The sequence below is a fragment of the Phodopus roborovskii genome, unplaced genomic scaffold, assembly GCF_943737965.1.
Source record: "Phodopus roborovskii unplaced genomic scaffold, PHOROB, whole genome shotgun sequence".
Classification (NCBI taxonomy): domain Eukaryota; kingdom Metazoa; phylum Chordata; class Mammalia; order Rodentia; family Cricetidae; genus Phodopus; species Phodopus roborovskii.
Genome location: NW_026125052.1, coordinates 13077343 through 13097143, shown reverse-complemented (window position 1 = coordinate 13097143; position 19801 = coordinate 13077343). Strand labels below are relative to the sequence as shown.

At 48.2% G+C, this 19801-nt stretch overlaps 1 protein-coding gene across 8 annotated transcripts in view; it reads right to left on the bottom strand.

The window, feature by feature from the left end:
* Positions 1 to 386: 386 nt before the first annotated feature.
* Arhgap23 (Rho GTPase activating protein 23) overlaps positions 387 to 19801 on the bottom strand; it is a 90921-nt gene continuing 71506 nt past the window's right edge. For 7 of the 8 annotated variants that reach the window (XM_051175309.1, XM_051175298.1, XM_051175299.1 and 4 more), the window contains 4 exons: positions 8952 to 8993; positions 7923 to 8019; positions 5994 to 6025; positions 387 to 2575 (listed from right to left, as the gene is read on the bottom strand). In XM_051175309.1, the coding sequence (XP_051031266.1) occupies positions 1568 to 2575; positions 5994 to 6025; positions 7923 to 8019; positions 8952 to 8993 (1179 nt within the window). In that variant the 3' untranslated portion in view covers positions 387 to 1567. Of the gene's footprint in view, positions 2576 to 5993; positions 6026 to 7519; positions 7543 to 7922; positions 8020 to 8951; positions 8994 to 19801 lie in introns of all 8 variants that reach the window. The other variant, XM_051175328.1, reaches the window with a different exon arrangement.

Sequence of the window (19801 nt, the reverse complement as noted above, 5' to 3'; positions counted from 1 at the left end):
ACACGAGCAAATCCCACGCTGTCCTTTGGTAATGGTGCTGGGCCTGAGGTGCCTATGGTGACAGCTAAATCTCTTGCCTGTGGGGTAGTACCTGAGGCCACTCTGAAGGCTTGAGAAACAAGGAGCCTCTGCAAGTGTTGCAGAGTGGGTGCCTGGAGGCCTCTTCCTGATGTAGGGATGGAAGTGTGGGGACAACCACCTGCTCTGTGTGCCTGTATCTGTTCATACCAGCCTCCTAGGATGCCAGATGCCACCAGAGAGGAGAGACTTCGTCCACCCTGCCACTCAGCATAGCCACTCTCCTTGCAAGGACATGGGCCCCACCCATCTCCATCCCAGCAATGCCGCGAACATCTCCGCATCCAAAACAAGTGAGACACTGGTCTATGCCCGAGAAAGGCCATTTATTTCCAAGATATAGACTGTACTTTAAGACAGGACTTTCAGAAGCGGGAATCTTAGTTATCGCCTAGAGAGGTGGCGTGTCAGGGACACGTGGGAGGAGCCATGCTGACGTAGGAACCTTTATCCAACACTGTTACAACACTTTAAAATGAGCAAAACATCTTTAAAAATCCTTATAAATTCTTTATAATATGTTACACATTAGAGACAATATTTACAGTAAAGGGGAGAGGGGGAGAGAGACTTTACAGCAAATCTTTGCATAAACCAAGGAGACGGAAGGACTTGGGGTGCAGGGCTGGCAACCCCACTAGGGCTTCCCTGGGATGAGCCAGGGCAGGACTGGTACTCCAAGGTTTATTTACAACGTGGGGGAAGGGGAACTGGGTCCCACCCACCCTCCTCGAACAGCCCAGCTGAGGCTCCATAAATCAATGATTTCGTCTGACTGTTCTCTCGAAGGCAGGTGGGACTGCATGCTAAACTGTGGGGGCAGGGCGACCCTGGACCTGGGGAGCAGGCAGGTCCGTAGGTCAAAGAGCTTAGAGGGGTGACTCAGAGGTGACAAAGGGTACGGGGAGTGACTTGGTAGTGGTGGGGTTCAGTCCTGCCTCTGGAGGTGGCCTCAACCCAGCCTCAGGCTGACAGGCTTGGGAATAAGGTGCTTGTGTACACCAACAGCAGGGTTCTGGCTTGGGGACAGGTGGGGAAATGAAGGGATAGGGGCAGAAGCTGCTACTGGAAAGACCTTTGCACCACACACACATACACATACACACACGCACACACAAAGCCCAGCCCCCTCTCCCATGGACACCCAACCCTACACATCCGCGCCCCAAACATTCATCCTCCCCTCCTTGACTAGGAGCTAATGGGGGTGGGCGGGGGGGGGGCAGGGGACAGATGCAAAAACCAGCCCGTATCTTTCCTTCAGTATGAAACTTGGGCGGTCCACCCACACTCCAATGTCAACAAGGATCCCTAAGTGGACTCACAGAAATGAGCCACTCTGTCCGTTTATCCAAGACACATGAATCCCAGCAGCCCTTTCCCTCTCCGGAGGACTCCCGTTCGATTCTCCTCTGCCCATCCCACCAAACTCCAGCCCGGAGCACCAGCACCGCCCTTCCTCCCCACCCGACCCCCGGACAGGGGAGTGTCACAGACACTGGTGGAGGCGGGCGGCAGTCGAGCGGCGCGGGGGCAGGCCCTGTAGGTTCCCTAGGTCCCCCGATGGCAGCGAGGCGGCGGATGAAGCCCGTGCCTTGGTGGACTCCAGGCTGCTGAGGCCTGAGTCCTTGTTGTCACTGTGCGGTCTGGCGCCCGTGGGCTCCGCGGCGCCCCCTCCGCCCAGCTCCTTCCACTCGTTGAAGTTGAGGTCGGTCAGCGGGCTCTGCACCACCACCGTGTGGCGGCGCCAGCTGCTCCGGCGCCGCCGGGTCTCAGGCGACAGCGGGCGCCGAAGCCTTACCGCCAGCATGTCGTCGGCGGTGCCGCGGAGACGCAGCCGCAGGGCTTCCACGCGCGACGGTCGTGATCCGAGCGCCGGGGTAGCCGCCGGGGGACGAAGCGACTCCTGGCTGCTGGACGACGCCGAGCCAGGGGGCTCCGGGCCGCGGGGACCCGCCCGGGCCGTGCCCGGGCTCTCTCCATCCGCGCGGCTGCGAGACAGGCGACGGCGCGCCAGCGTGTCGCACGGCATAAGATGGTGCGAGCTGAAGGACGGCCGGCGCGACAGGCGCCCCCCGGGGCCCGCGCCGCCCTCCGTGTCCGTCTCCACGTGGCTCAGCTCGCTGCGCTCGTCGTCCGCCTCGTCGCCAGCAGCGCGCCGCCCACCGGTGCCCGAGCACACACTGCGGTCCATAGTGGACAGGGTGGAGTAACCCGAGACGATGGAGCGAGTGTCCGCTGCAGGCCGCTCGTCGGGTGCCGTCGGGGGGCTGAGGCGACCGGTGGCCTCCGCGGCTGCGGGGGCCGGCAGCTGCTCCTCGGGTGGCTCCTGCGTCCCCGCCGCGGACTTGTGTGCCTCCTGCTCGGAGTCATCATCGGTGCTGCTGCCCAGGCCCCGCGCCTCGCGCCGCTTTTTCCTTTTACGGTTGACTGCAGAGATGAAGGAGATCGCCAGCATCTCCCGGGCGTAAGGCTCTTTCTTGGGGACCCATGAACCCTGTGCCAGGAGACAATGAGGGTAAGGAAGGACTCATCACCTTGCACATTCCTGCTCCCCACCCCATACATACCATGGCATCCAGTCACCATGTCCAAAACAATCAAGTCCCCACACCAGCAGGCGAGAAGTTCCCACCCACTCGGTGCCTGCTGGAGTGTCATCATCACCCAAGGATCACCTTGGTTCCTAACCATAACTTTGGTCCTCTCTGATCTGGGAGCTGGGGAGGGTCTTCTCCAGCCACTCTCAGATAAATTCTTCAGTGACAGTCCTTGAGTGTGTCTGGTGCGGGAACCCCACCCTGCAGTTGTAAATGCTAATGTTTCATGCTTGACTATAAGCACCTACCCCTCTCACTCCCCACCCACAGCACTTGAGGAGCCTTCCTCTCCAGGGCACCAGCTGGTCACCTCCTCCTTTTCACCTTCCAGCCCCCAGCCCTAGATAATTGACTGACTTCTTCAGTTCAATTACTTCTACGTAGCTCTGGCTGACCTCACTCTGTACAGCAGGCTGACTTTGAACTCAGAGATCTCCATGCCTCTGCCTCCCCAGTGCTGGGACTAAAGGCATGTGCCACTACACCCAGCTTCGAACTGTTGATTTCCTTCTTTCTTTTCCTTGTTTCATATTTATTTTTCGGTGTGTGTGTGTGTGTGTGTGTGTAAGGTTGTCAGATTCTGGGATCCAGAGTTATTAGTAATTGTAAGCTAACCAATGTGGGAACTGGGAACTGCACCCAGGTCCTCTGAAAGAGCAGTCAGCACTTCTAATCTCTGAAACATCTCTGTCTCCAACCCCTGTGGTAGTATTTCTATAGAAGCAATTAAATAACATTATTATTTTTGTGTAAGTCTTTTTTTTGTGTGTGTGTGCGTGCGCTTACAAGTGCATGCACGCACACAGGAGCCTGGAGGACACAGAGGGTGCTAGATGCTCTGGGGCTGAAGTTATTGGTGGTTGCGAGCCATCAAATGTGGGGTGCTAGGAAATGAACTCTGGTCCTCTGCAAGAACAGTTCATTCTCAACAGCTGAGCCCTCCTTCCCTCTAGACCCCAAGTATATATTAAATGAACATTTAAGCATTAGGCAAATATAGTTGTGGGTCCCTTCCTAGCAGGGATGAATTCTAAGAAACATCATGAAGTGATTTTGTCATTGTATGAACATCATGGTGTGTACTTACATAAACTTGACAGTATTAACCTTCTACACAGGAAAGACTGTATAGGACCACTTTATATATGACCTACTACTGACTAAACTGTCATTATGAAACAGGCTTTTTTATTTAATTATTTTTATTTTTTTTGAAACAGGGTTTCACTGTGTAACAGCCTTGGCTGTTCTGAAACTAGCTCTGTAGACCAGACTGACCTTGAACTCACAAAGATCTGCCTGCCTCTGCCTCTGCCTCCTGAGTGCTAGGATTAAAAGTCTGCATTGCCACTGACTTTTAAGTTATATTATTGTGGTAGTTTGATCAGGGAGTGGCACCATTTGAAAGAATGATAAGGACGAAGTGTGTCACTAGGGGTGAGTTTCCAAAGCCCATGCCAACCCCAGAGTTTCTTTTTTCTGCCTGTGGATCAGGATGCTGCTGCTCCAGTGTCTGCCTGCATGCCACCATGATGATAATAGACTAAACCTCTGAAACTGTAAGCCAGCCCCAGTTAAATGCTTTCTCTTATTATAGTTGCCTTGGTCATGATGTCTCTTTACAGCAATAGAACAGAGACTAAAACAACTATTTTTATAACTAAGATTTATAAAACTGGATAAATAGATGAATTATTCAAAATTAAAACAACCAAGCCAGGTATGAAGACATATACCTCCAATCCCAGTACTCAGGAAAAAGGCAAGAATTTATACTACATAGATAGACCCTGACTCAAAAATAAACAAATGATTTGGCAGGTAAAGGAATCTGCCACCAAGTCCGAGTGAGTACCTGAGTTCAATCCCCCAGGACTCACACAGTGAAAGACAAGAATGTACTCTTAGAAGTTGTGCTCTGACCTCCGTACACACCATGGCATATGCATTGGGATACTAAAGTGTATACACATATACACAATAAATAAATGTAATTTAAAAAAATAACAACAAGTTGGGCGTTGGTGGTGCACGCCTTTAGTTCCAGCATTCAGGGATCTCTGTGAGTTCGAGGCCAGCCTGGTCTACAGAGCAAGTTCCAGGATAGGCTCCAAAGCAATACAGAGAAACCCTGTCTCAAAAAACCTAAATAAATAAATAAATAAAAAATAACAACAAAAAACCCAAAACATTTTCCCCTTGAAATATTTGTTGTAAATTACCAGTGAGTGAAGCCATCTGGACCTGGAATTTTTTTCTGTTGGAAGGTTTTTACACACAAATTAAATTTCTTTAATACATGCAGGACTATTTAGGTTATCTATTTCTTATGCAAATTTTGACAATTTGAATCCTTCTAAGTATAGGTCTATTTCTTTTACATCACTGAGCTTATGGGCACAGAGTTGCTTATAGTATTCTCTGAGTATTTGTGGAATCTGTACTGATATCCCTGTGTTAAAGTGTCTGTGTGGTCTGTACATGTGTTCCTATGTTAGTAATATCTGTGTGGTCTGTACTTGTGTCCCTATGTTAGTAATATCTGTGTGGTCTATACATGTGTCCCTATGTTAGTAGTGTCTGTGTGGTCTGTACTGTGTCTGTGTTAGTAGTGTCTGTGTGGTCTGTACATCTGTCCCCGTGTTAGTAATATCTGTGTGGTCTGTACATGTATCCCTGTGTTAGTAGTGTCTGTGTGGTCTGTCAATGTACATGTGTCATTCTTAGCATTGTCAATTTGTGCCGTCTCTTTTTTCTGGCAGACTGGTTAGAAGTTTATCAACTTTATTGATCCCCCCCCCCCACAGAAACAGCTTGTAGTTTCATTGATTTTTCTTAGTTGTTTTCAGTTTCATTGATTTCTCATACATCTTATTGTTTACTTTCTTTTACTATGTTAAGTGTTCTCAGACAGTGCCCCCCCTTTTTGTTTGTTTGATTGATTTGGTTGGTTTTGAGACAGGATCTTGCTATGTATCCCTGGCTAACCTGGATGTCATTGTGCAGCCCAGGCTGTCTCACAAATGTTGGAATTATAGGCATGAGCCACTACACTCCGCTTTCCCGAGAAACCTTAAAACATATTACACCAGACATACCGCTGTTATTTTCATTTTACAGAGAAGGAAGCTGCAATCCAGAAAGATTACCCCAGCATCCTAAAACTAAGTGGCAAAGCCAGGTCCCAGACTGAGGATTCTCTGCCTCCAGGGTTCTGATGACACATGTCTAACTACCATTCTAATTCTCTTGACCAAAAACCGAAGTGGGCCGCCTTGTCCAGGCAGAATGCATTTAGGACACCTTGGCACTAACCTTGGACTTGGCTGAACTACAGGTGGTGGAATCTGTTGACAAAAGGAAGAAAACAGTGTTAGACCAGGAAGGATAAGCCGGGGTCACATTAATACATCTTCCTTGCCTCAAAGGTTCAGAGATGAAAGTGTTCTCCCCAGGCCCTAGCAGTACCATTGGTTCTGATGGTGTTTCTGTGGGATGACCCAGAGCATGAGACCAGGTTAGCCACCACTTCTCTTAGAGGCAGAAAGTGGCATCAGGCTGTGGGCCCCTGAGTCTTCCCTTGCCCAGGGTTGGGCCTGGATCCTCTCCCCACCCCCTCCTGCCCTGTGACTCTAAAGCACTAGAGAGAAAATGCCAGTATCGGATGCAGTCCACAGAAGTCACAATGGTGCGTGCGACACAGCACATCACAGATACTCTGAAGAGCATGGAGACCACACAGCACATCACAGATACTCTGAAGAGCATGGAGACCACACAGTGCACAAACAGGTGTGCGCCCCACCCCCACCCCCACCCCATGAGAAGGAAAAGGGACCACATTAAGTGACCACATAAAAGAGCAGAAATGAGGTGGGTAAGATGCAGGGGCAGTGGACTGGTGATAGAGCCGACATCAACCTGCTCTTAAGGGGCAAGGTCCCTTTTGCAACCAGTCAAAACTGGTACATCTGAGGGACTAGAGTCCCACTCCTTAGTGTCTCCACAATGGAGAAGGAACCAGATAAAAGACCTGGCAGTGTCCTCTCCGTGGCTGGAGAGGGGACAGGTTGGTTCAAAGGCCTGGGATATCAAACAGGTGCAGTTAATCCACACCAGGTGCAGTTAATCCACACTCTCCAGCAGGCAGGTTAGAGGCCCCTCCCCAGCCCCCTCCCCAGCAAATGGTAAGAAGAGCAAGAATGGCCGACCACACTCTACACACATGGGGCAGGCGGCAGCAAGTGATTAGAAGAGACAGGGGGCTTCTCTCTACCACCCCACCCTCAGCCTGCATCTCGTAACTAGGGCTGCTGCAGGGTCCCCTCTTTCTGGGACAAGAACTGGACATGCCAGGGCAGTGTGGCCAGACAGAGCTAGTGGCTGGGACCAAGAAGAAAAGGCCATTCATTTAAAATGCCTCACCGGAGAAGCCATCCTTCTTCTGGGACAGGGCTTCCAGGATGAGTGTCTAGGCCTGAACTGAGGTAGGAGCTGTCATTTTAGAATGGCATCCAGTCGAGGCTGGGTCCACAGACAAGCTTCCCTCATCTTGGTCGACCTGAAGTGCTTGTTCTACACAGGGAAGGCCACAGAGCTAGGGGCTGGTAAGGGTAAGCCACATGGTGGCAGCGCAGGGGGTCTGGCTTCCTTCCAATAAGGGAATACAGGGGTAGGAGGAGGCAGGGTGGGGCCACAGGTCAGTTGTGGACCAGCACTACCAACTGCTATGTCAGGCTGGGGTCCTCACTGCTGGGAACATGCCTACCATTCGTGCCTGCCCAGCCTTCTTATAATCACCCGCCACTGTTAGTGACCGAGGCCGCGACACCGCACTATACCCTTTAAATCTCCAACAGGTCCGCTGGAGGAGGAGGGCAGGAGAAGAGGGAAGGGAGGACAGAAGAGGGGGGCAGAGATGAGGGGAGAAGAGGGACAGGGTACAAGGAGAGAAGGAAGAGAAATTAAAAAGAGGAATGCACCCGGAAGAACGCCGCCAGCTGTAAGAATCAAGGGCTCAGGAGAGACCAGTGAGGATGGCCAAACACAGCGCTGCCCACTCCTGGGGACATGGCTGAACACGTGGCTGGACTGGAGAAAGCCCACTCCGGCCCATCTTGGGGTGCTGCCAGGCCAGGATCTTGTGGGGGGGGGCAAGGAAGGTAAACATCTGGCCAGGCATCTGGGACCCTCAGGAAGATAGACCCAACCCCCATCTCTCCCCTCCCAGGTCCCTGCACTTACCTGAGCCTGGATCACTGGGGGGCACTGTCCTGCCAATGTTGGGCAGGAGGTACTCGATGTTGGGCACCGACTGTGGCTCCTTGTCATCAACAGGGGTCTGCAAACAGGGGGAGGGAGTCAGGCAGCAGCCTCCCAGATGGCCAACCCTCAGGCTCCTCAGAATGTGGTGGCCTATGACAGAGTTCAGTCTCTTCCAAGGGTGGGGCTGGCTCCTCAATGGGAACACCCCACCAGCACGAAACCCTGAAGGCTCCCTCAGCTGAGAACAAGGGCCTTGTCTCTCCCATCAGACTGGACTATTCCACATGCTAAACACTGGGTTTCCTCAGGGTTTGACCTGTGTCTCCCTATCAGACTGACACTTCTGAAGGGGTGGGCTGTGTCTCTCTCATCAGACTACAGGTGCCTTGGGCCAAGGATCCTCCCCTGCTTCAACCTTTTTGTTTTGTTTTTAGGATTTTATTTTTATTTTAACCTTTTTATATGCCTGGATAGTTTGTATATCTGTGCATCACACACCACTGGAATTGGAGTACACATGGCTGTGAGTGGCCATATGCTGCAGGACTCCAGCCCGGGTCCTCTGGAAGAGCATCAGTACTACTGTGACATTTCTCCAGACCCTTTTATTTTAATCTTTGAGGCAGGGTTTCTCTGTGTAGCCTTGCCTGCCCTGGAACGAGCTCTGTAGACAGGCTGGCCTAGAACTCACAGAGGTCCGCCTGCTTCTGACTTCCAAGTGCTGGGATTAAAGGCGTGCACCACCACTGCCCAGCTGCCTCTTTTTATTTTTAATTATGTGTGATTATTTGTGAAAGTGTGGGCTTGTGTACTTGAGTGTAGTGCCCATGGAGGTCGGGGGCGGGGCATCAGAAGTCCTGGAGTTGGAGGGGGTTGTGAGAACTGAATGTGATCTCTGGCCATCTCTCCACTACCACATCCATTTGAATCCCGTTGCACACACACACAGCCCCTCCCAGGACAAGGGGTCACCTCAGACCATACCCCACCCACCCTCTCAACACTTACTCTCTCTCCTTTGTCCTCGTCATCACTGAAGAACCAGTCTGACTGCAGAAGAGACAAAAGATGGGGTGAAATTAGCATGGGCAGAGGGTAGACAGGAGTTCCTCAACCTTTGTGCCGAAGGACACACAGTCCCAAGGATGGCCCCTCCTCCGAGAGCGTTCAGCTCCATAGCATGAGAAAGCCTTAGGGGGAGAAAAGCGGGACCACCATGTGGGAGAGAAACAGATGAGGGCTAGGGAGAGCCCACCTCAAGCAGGTGACAGGTTTTTCACAAACTGGCCCTGGGTGCCTCACTATGGTGTCTGCCTCCAGAACCAGCCAGGCGGCCTGGGCAGCAGCACCCTCTAGTGGACACTAAGTGCACCGATGGGGCCCAGGAGCCAGATAGAAGCTGGAGCTCTGAGCCTGCTGGGCAGCATTTCCCATCATCCATCCCTGGCTCCACAACTAGAGCATCATACTCTATCCAGTGAAGGAAATACCTGGAAATAGGTGTTAGCTTTCCTCAGGGACAGACATGCAAGAGCTTTCTCATAAATGCCAAATACACTGGGCCTGGTGGCTCATGCTGTAAGGGAGCCTGGGGCTAGAGAATTGAGTTCAAGTGCAGCCCAGGCTACACTGTGAATTCCAGTCCAGCAAAAACACTTGCACCTGGGAATGCAGAGGTTAAGACAATTTACAAATGAGTGAATTACATGGAACTTTCAGCAGCAGAAGTGGAAGAAAACAAGTAATGTTTCCTATCTGCGCTGAAGGAATACCATTGTGAAACCTGAATTTTTATTTTTGTTTTGTTTTTAAAGACAGGGTTTCTCTGTGTACACAGCCCTGGCTGTCCTGGAACTCAGGCTGGCCTAAAACTCACCGAGATCCACCTGTCTCTGCCTCCCAAGTGCTGGGGTTAAAGGTGTGCCTGCCACCACCTGAATGAAATCAGAAATTTTATATTCTGCTAAACTCTCATTTAAATTGAAGAACGAGCCCAGGCATACTGGTGTGAACCTACAGTCCCAGAGAGGCAGGAGGATTGTCACAAGTTTGAGGCCAGTCTAGTCAGGCCAACTAGGGCTACATGAGACCTTGTGTAAATAAATAAATAAATAAATAAATAAATAAATAAATAAATAAAGTAAATGAATTGCAGCATATATGATGTCCTTTTTTATTTTTTGAGACAAAGTACCATGTAGCCCAGACTGGCCTTGAACTCCTGATCCCCCTGCCTCCACCTCCCAAGGGCTGGGAATATAGGTGTGAACCACCACACCTGGCTCTAAGATATCTTAAGATATTTTAAGGACAATTGGGGACTGCAGAGGTGGCTCTGTAGATAAAGTGCTCGAGGCATAAGAATGAAGACTGGAGCTTAGATCCCAGCACTGGTGTAAAAGCCAGGCACGGTGGTAAAGCTTTTAAACTCCAACACTGGAGAGAAACGACAGGCGGGTCTGGCTTTGCTGACCAGCCAGTCTAGCTGACACTGTGAGGTCCGGGTTCAGTGAGAGGCCTTATTAATAATAATATGGAGAGTGATAGAGGGAGATACTGGGTGTCTGTCAACTTCTGGTCCCCAGATGTGCACACAGAGGCAAGTGCATCATCACAGACAGATAACAATTCATGGACCTGCAGGAGATGAGAAAAATATAAGCAGGGGCTCTAGAGATGGCTCAGCCGCTAAGAGCACTGGCTGCTCTTCCAGAGGACACAAGTTTGATTCCTAGCACCCACAAGTCAGCTCACACTCTGCTGTAATTCCAGCTCCAGAAAATCTGATGCCCTCTTCTGGCCTCTGCAGGCACTGCAATACACATGGGCACACATGCATGCAGGTAAATACCCATACACATAAAACATTAAAATATATATGCAAAAATACTGATTCCTTTAGCAACTCAGTAGACAAATACGAACTAGTGAACATACTTGGAACCTTGCCCTCAAATCATTTGAGAACATACATTCTTCTATGACATACACAAATAATTTGAAAGTCAAACCTATCCTGGCCACCAGGATAGGTTTTGATGGCTCTTCAGAGTCTACATTGCACAATCCATGTCCTCTACTCACAATGGAGTAAAATGAGAACTAGTGATAATTTTACAAGAGCTAAAACCCTTCCAGACTTCACACATGGAAAAACATGTCACGGTACACAGAGCAATATCTCAACAAGAACATTACACATGAAAACCCAGGGAGGAGAAACTCTTGATATCCTTCAGTCCAAATGGGATTTAGTCATATGCATGACAGAAATCAGTGGTAAGGTAGAGCCCTTGTGTGAGGTTGTGGGTTCAATACCCACATGTGAATGAGGCCCTACATCACACATGTGGGTTCCATACCCACATGTAAATGAGGCCCTACAGCATATGTCATCTAGGACATGCAAATTAAATGACACTACACCACACAGCTGTTAGAAGGAAGCCAATAACCTTGACAACATTAATACCGGCAAGAACTGCAACAAGGCTGGGTGTGGTGGGGAGGCTGAGGCAGGTGGAATTTTGGGAGGCTGTGGAGTTCAAGCCCAGACAGGCTCCACAGTGAGACCTTGTAACAAGGGGAGAGGAAGAGGGAAGAACGGAAACAGCGATGCCTTTCAGCTTTCATTCATGCTGGGGCAGATGGCAGGCCACTCTGGAGTGCACTCATGATTGTTTACTAAGCTAACTACACTCTTGGTGTGTGTGACCTGGCAGGTGTGCTCGTGTGTGCTAACCCAAGGGACGGAAAGCTTAAGTCCACCCACGAATGGGCACAGAGCTGCCTGGAGCAGCTTTGTTTATAATGGCTAAGGCTTGTGGGCAACTTAGCTGTCTGCTGTGGTCTGGACAAGCCCCTCAAGGGCCCATGCATTAAAGGCTTAGTCCCAGGTGGCTCTACTGGAAGGCACCTTAGGAGATGGGGTGTTGTGGGCGCACCCCTGAAGGGGAGGGTGGGACCCATTCTCCCTCTTCCTCTTTGCTTCCTGGCTAATCAGGGGACAATTGAAACAGATGAGCTGAGAACTTACTTATGGAGCCAAGGGGTAAAATCCAGAGACTCTGAAGATGTATGAGGTAAGAAAAATCTTCAAGTGAGCAAAAATAAAGTGCGAAGTAAAAAGACATTGAATTTTTGTGGTGGTGGTGGTGGCTGAGACAGGGTCTCACAGTGTAGCCCAGGCTGGCTTCAAAGTCACAGACATCTTCCTGCCTCAGCCTCTGGGAGGTCTGGGATACAGATACAAACCACCAAACCATACCAAAACATGTCTAAAACCATACTTTGCAAAAAAGAGAAACATAAATCCGTAACATGTGTGATCAAGACAAATGAAGATGGGGCTGGAGAGATGGCTCGGTGGTTAAGAGCACCGTTTGCTCTTCCAGAGGACCTGAGCTCCATTCCCAGTCCCACGTAGCAGCTCACAACCACCTGTAACTCTAGTTCCTGGAGATCCAACACCCTCTGCAGTCATGTGCTGCACAGACATAATTCAGGTAAAACATCCATACATATAAGATAAAAATAAACATCAGAAAACAAATAACTAAGCTATGCTGGGATGAAGCTCTGTTGGATTACTTGCTTAACGTGGCAAAAACCTGGGTTCATCATAAACCAGGAGGCAGGAGGATCAGAAGTTCGAGATCACCCTGAGCTTAAGCTGGAGGCTTAAGTAAGTAAGCTGTTTACTTACCCGAAACAAAGTCTCAAAATACAGACATCCCAGTAACCTCAGGAAGCCTGAGAGTAAGGAGCAACATCAGTCAGGAAGGCTGAATTTGGCCCCCAGTCCCAGGGTGAGAACCCCAAAGGCAGCTATAGAAAGCCAGGGAGTTGGCTGTTAACAGTCTGAAAAGTGGCCACATTCCAGAGGCAGAGGCTGGCAGACCTATCTCTGAGTTTGAGGACAGCTTGGTCTACAGGATAAGTTCCAGGACGGCCAGGGCTACACAGAGAAACCCTGTCTTGAAAAACAAAACAACAAACAAACAGCCCTGAGTCTGAACAGTGAGTGGCTGCTGGGGGCTTAGCTCAGGCAAGAAGCATGCATCCCGCCCTCAGGGGGAGCAGATCCTATGAGCTGAGAATAGCCCTAAGCCTCAGATTTATGAGTGAAAGGTCTCTGCAGCCACCTATCTGAAGTCACTGCTGCTGAGCCTGGAAACTCAGACCCTCCAAGGCTTTCCCTCACACCTGTGGTCCCATCCCTCTGTCAGGGAGAGCATCACTGAGGACGCCTCAAAAGATGAAAGACAGTCCTCCACCAGTGCGGATCTCTGTGCGTAGTTACTTCCCATCTGGGAGACTCCCACCCTAGGGGTCTCAAGAAGGCTAGAAAAATCTGCCCACCCCACAGGCAGTAAAGCTGAGTGTGCGCGCAGAAAGAGATCACTAAAGGAAAGAGGAGCTCTGGCAAGAGCTTGTCCAACAGAGCCAATACCAGCATAAACCCCGGGAAAGGGGTTGGCCACAGGGTCAACAGGCACCTCCTGCCGAGTGCAGAGAATTGGCAAGCTCCAAGTTTTGAGGAGCTAGGAAGCGCTCCAGCACCTTGGTTTTTATTTTTCCCCTTTTGTGCACCCCACCAGAGTCCTCATCACCCACTCTTTTTAAAAAACAAACAAAACAAACTGAAACACAAAATAAAGTAAAAACAGTACAAAATAAATAAGACGAAAGGAAAACAGAACCAAAGGAAAAACGGACAAAGAAAGATTGCTCCTAATAAAAAAGAAATGTGCAAACAAAATTAGAAGAATGTGTGAAAAGGAACAAAAGGTAAAAGCATAATTTTTAAATGCAATGAAGGCTGGGTACTGCTCAAAGTGTAGTAAGAGGAGAAGAGGCGGACAGACAGGCAACTCTGGCTAGCGCCCAGCGCACCACGCCCTTGCAGTGACCTCAGGCATCTATTCTCATGGTATTGCCTGGAATAAGTGTTGGGAGAGGGACCAGGGTGGTGGCTCATGCCCTTTGAGAGAACAAAGCAGAAGACTCACTGTAAGCTGAGGCCAACCTAGACTGTGTGGCCAGAGTTACACAGCAAGACCCTGGTTTGTTTGGTTGGTTTTGGTTTTTAGAGACAGGGTTTCTCTGTGCACCCCTGGCTGTCCTGGAATTCACTGTTGACCAGCCTGGCCTGGAACTCAGAGATCCGCCTGCCTCTGCCTCTTGAGTGCTGGGATTAAAGGTGTGCACCATCAATCACCACCTGGCTTCTAGCATGGTTTGACAATGTTGCTTTTGCAGTAGTTTGTTTTCTCTTCTCTGAATGGTACTGGGGATTGAGCCCTGAAGAGCAGGCTGCTCAACAGGCAGATCTCCAAATAACATAGCAAGCAACATCCAAACTACAATACAGAAAGAAGCCAAGAAACACTAAAAACCTGCCAACAGGCTCTCCCAAATCACGTTCTGAAATAGGGCTGGAGAGATAGATAGCTCTGCTTGAGGGCACTTGCTGCTCCTGCAGAGAATCCGGGTTCAGTTCCCAGAACCCATATGGCTCACACCTCTGTAGTTGTAGTTCCAGAAGTCCCCCTACCCTCTGCAGGCACGTGGTACACATACTCACATGCAGGCAAAACATACACATTTCATATATGTGTATAAAAATACATATGAATGAGGTACTGTAATAGTAAAATGCTAGGTGAAGATTTCAAAAGCTTACTAGTAAAAATAATCAATTATTGACAGAGGACAATAAAATCAATGTGGGATCTGGTGAGGAAAGTCAGCAAAGTAGAGGAAAAAGGTCAGCAAAACAACAACAACAACAAAAACCAAAAAAAAAAAAAACTATTTTGAGAAAAAAAAAATAGAAATCTTGGAAATGGAAAACTCAGTGAAAACAGCAGAAAGCACCGTTGAAGGAGGATTTGCTGACTAGCTTTATGCCCATAGACACAAACTAGAGGGACTCTCAGCTGAGAAAATGTCTATGTAAGATTGGCCTAAAGGCAAGCAAGTCTGTTGGGAATTTTCTTCATTAATGATTTCACGTGGAAAGGCCCAGCCCATTGTGAGTAGCGCTGCTCCTGGGTTCTATAAGAAAGCAGGCTGAGCAAGCCAGAGGGAGCAAGCCAGCAAGCCCCACCCCTCATGGCCTCTGCATCAACTCCTGCCTCCAGGTTCAGGCCTTGACTTCCTTCCATGATGGAGTATGATGTGGAAATGTCAGCCCCTTCCCTCCCCAGGTTGGTCATGGTGTTTCAGCACTGACTAAGACAGAGGACAGGTGGATAAAATACAAATCTAACAATAGAGAAGAAAAAAACATGAACATGACCACAACGGTGATCAAGACACCACACCAACTCAGTCACAGGATAGAGGGAGCTCAGGTTAAAACTAAGGGCATCTGGACTCTATTCTACAAATATATCACAAAAACTGCCAGCTCTAGAGACCCAAAGAGAACCCCAAACAATGTGGAAGAACCTCTTCAAGGCAGCTTACAGGCAAGGTGTAAAAAGGAAAGAAACAATGCTATACGCATTGGGAAATGTGGACTCACCTACAAACACAAATCCGTCAGAAATACACTACCGCTCTCATCAGCTAGCCAGAGCCAACAAAGTATGGAACTATGCAAGCCAAGCCTGGCAAGTATGAAAACAACTGCTAACCGGGGCCCACAGAGCTATGGCCTGACAATGACAGGAAACTAAGACTATTTCACGATGATGACAGCAGTTCTTGACAAACAAAGCCAGCACCGCATGCTTACATGGAGGGACAAGAAAGCCTCAGTCATGAGAAGGCACCAAAGGGTAAACCTCATGAGGAAGAAGAGATAGACAGCAACAGAGGAAGAAAGACAGAAGAAGAGAGAGTCTAGCAATAAACCTGAAAAATCCTTCATACTGCTGGGGAGAAGAGGACAAACAGTAACTCAAGCTGCCAAATGACAAGACTCAGTAAATATCATTCAGTTACAACCTTTCATGTAAATTATCTCAACCCATCAATAAAGAGACACAGACTAGCTGGCTGGATTTAAAAAAAAAAAAAAAAATTCAGTTATCTGTTTCCAAGAAACACACTTCATCGGCAAAGATTACTACAGACAGAGTCAAAGGACAGAAGAGTCTAGCAAGGAACGGGAGCTGCAAACACACTGGTGTAGCAATTCTAGTACATACTAAGGACTGGAAAACAGAATTAGAAGAAATGGCGAAGGAGGTACATGCAGAGAAAGGAACAGGCTGGGTCTATGATTTGGTTGGCAGAGTGCTTACCCAAGACACACAAGGCTCTGAATTCATTTCTCAGTTTGGAAAACAGTTAACAATAAAATTGATAATAAAAACTATTAGAGCTGAGGAGACAGTGCAGTTGGTAGTGCTTGCCTAGCACCCATGAGGCCTAGGTTTCATTTCCAGCAACATATGTAGTACACATGGAGATTGGATGCCATGTTGGCTATTTAGTGAGTTTGAGGGGCAGACTGGGCTACATTTTCAGAGGATCCAACACTCTCTTCTGACTTCCATGGGTGCACAGACATACATGCAGGCATAACACCCATACACACAAAACATCTTTTAATTGAAAAACATGGTCTAGCTGAGAGGTAGTGGTGCACACTTTTAATCTCAGCACTTGGGAGGCAGAGGTAGATGGATTTCTTTCAGTTCAGAGCCAGCCTGGTCTACAGAGTGAGTTCCAGGACAGCCAGGGCTGTTACACAGAGAAACCCTGTCTTTTAAAAAAAAAAAAAAAAAAAAAAAAAAAGGAGTCATTCTTGCCATTCTCATTGGACATAGAGGTTGAAGCTTTCACTAAAGCAGTAAGAAAGAGAAACGAAGGGCACAAACATGAGTGGAAGATGCCAAGGAATTCCTATTTACAGACAATATGGCCCTATACTTAAAAGTCCCAAAAGATCTCACCAGAAAACTTTTGAATCCAATGAACACTTCTAGCAAACGACAAACTCAACAGACAAGAATCAATAGATAATCTATATACCAGTAATGACCTTGCTGAAAAGAAACCATTAAAAAAAAAAAAAAAATCCATTCACAACAGCAAAGAAAACAAAACAAAAGAACAAAAAGGAAAAACTCAACAACCCTCGAAGGGCCAGTGAGAGGGTCCAGAGGGGTGGCCACCAAGGCTGCAGCCTGAGGACAGTCCCAGAGACCCACTTGGTGGCAGAAGGCTGACCCTTGCAAGCATTCTTCTAACCTCTACATACATGCCATCTCCCGCCTCAACACACATAAGTAACAGTGAGTGAATGGATGGTAAATAAATGAAAAAAAAAAAAATCTGGGGAAAAAATACCCTAGCAACTGGAGCCAGTGAGATGTTCAGTGGGCACAGGTGTTGACTGCCAAGCCTAACAACCTGGGTTCAAGTCCCATGTCCCACATGGTGGAAAGAGAGAGCAGATTCCTTCAATCTGTGCTCTGACTTCTATACACATATGCTGTGCTATACAACCGTGGCACATATGTACCCGTGTGCGTGTGCATGCACACACAAATTATTTAATTAATCATTTTTAAAACTCTAGGAATAAACCCAACCAAACAGGTGAAAGTTCTCTACTATAAAAATGACAAGACACTTAAGAAAGGACCTGAAGATACTAAGAGATATTAAAAGTCCTCTTGTGCTGATAAACTGGCCAAATTAATACTGCGAAAATGGATGGATTACCAAAAGCTGTATATAAATTCAGCACAATCACCATCCAATTTCCAATGCTATTCTTCAAAGAACTAGAAAAAAACCAGTAAGTATAAAATTCACATGCAAATACAAAAGACCCCAAATAGCCAGAGCAATCCCAAATAGGAAGAACAGTGCTGGAGACATCACAGTGCTGATCTCAAACTATACTACAGCGCCCGGTAACAAAACAGACCAATGCGACAGAGAGGACCCGACTGGGGCAGCGTGGTGCATACCTGTCACCCCAGCATTCAGGAGGGAGAGGCCAGAGGATCGGGAGGCCAAGGCCAGCCTCAAGAAAGAAAGAAAGAAAGAAAGAAAGAAAGAAAGAAAGAAAGAAAGAAGAGAGGAGGAGGAGGAAGGAAAAAGGAGGAGTGGGGAGGAGAGGAGGAGGCCGAGGAGGAAACAGCATGTGTGGAGGATGTGAGGGAGGAGGGTGAGGGAGGGAGGAGGGACACTCACTGCTGGGGGGACAGAAAGTGGTTCAGCCACTACAGAAGTCTGTGCAGAGGTTCCTCAAAAAAAAAAAAAAAAAAAAAAAACCTCAAAAGTACTTGCATAGCCATGTTTACTGATGCATTTTTTCATCATAGCTAAGAAAGAAACCATCCTGGATGACCACTAAAAGATGAATGTATAACAAAAATGTAATACACACACAATGGGATTATATTATATAAGGAAAATCAGGATCATGACATCTACCAGAAAATGGGTAGAACCATAGATCTTTTTGTTGTTGTTGTTGTTTGTTTGGTTGGTTTTGTTTTTTGAAACAGGGTGCCTCTATGTAACAACTCTGGCTGTCCTGGAACTCACTCTGTGGACCAGGCTGGCCTGAACTCAGAGATCTGGCTGCCTTTGCCTCCCCATGTGCACACAAGCATGCACTCACACATGTGCGTGAACACACACACACACACACACACACACACACACACCATGAAAATAGAAAGGGAGCATGTTTGGGAAGAGAGAGATCTTAAGGGATGGGGAGCCAGGAAAAGGGAGAGGGTAATGGAGCTAGAGGAAGGGAGCCAGCAGGACGGGGGCAGGGGCTGGTGCGATGACTCAGTGGGGAAGGTACCTACTGTGCAAGCCTGGTGAGTTCAATCCCCAGGACCTGCACAAAGTAGAAGAGAACCATCTCCAGAGCTGTCCTATGATGCGCACACACTATGCACACATACACTACTAATAATAAATTTAAGGGGTGCAATGAGTGTGGGGGAGCAGGCTGAGCAATAACACATATGTATGAAAATGCCATCATGAAACCTTCACTTTGTATACTACCTTAAAATTTTTAAAAGAATTACAGAAGGAAAGCAGAAAACAACTATACATATGAAATATAGAAATTAAAGCAGCACACGCCTTTAATCCCAGCACTTCAGAGGCAGAGGCAGAGGCAGGCAGATCAGTCAGCTTGATCTGACGTCTAAGCTAGGATTACATAGTGGGATCCTACCTCAAAATAAACACAGCACACAATATATATAAATAAGTAAATACATAATATGTATTTATATATATTTCTAGAAGAAGACTACAATTCACAGAAATAAAAACAAAAATACTTGGCTAAAGACCATTAAACTTGCTGAAATAACTGTCCAAGCATACAGTGTCCAGCCCTAGTCCTGTCACTGTATTGAACTTCCCCTAAGTCTAAGGAATGTATAACATGTAATGTGTCACAACAAACAGCTACAAAATGTGGAACGAGAGAAAACTGCCAAATGCAATTGAGAGTTGGAAATGGGCCTCGCCCTGTCGCTGAGGCTGTTCTCCAACTCTATGAAGTCCAGGCTGGCCTTGAATTTGAAGGCCTGTCACAGGCCTATTTCCTATTGTCACAACTGAGGAGACAGTCTGGCTTTGAGGGTTAGGGGCCAGTGGTGGTATCAAATACGCCCAACACACAAGAGGGCGCAGTCAGGATTGTGGCTCAGTTTGAGAACACTGGCCTAGCACACCCAAGGCCCTGGGCACCACCCCTAACACAGGGAAGACAACAGTGCCAAGGCTGATGAGAGTTAGGGTCCCACGTGTGCTGAATAAACGACTACATCTTCCACCATGGGCTCTGGATGTCAGTTGTCTTGGGAGACACAACAGGGCTGCGGGGTGACTTCCTCCAAGCACCTGGCTCCACG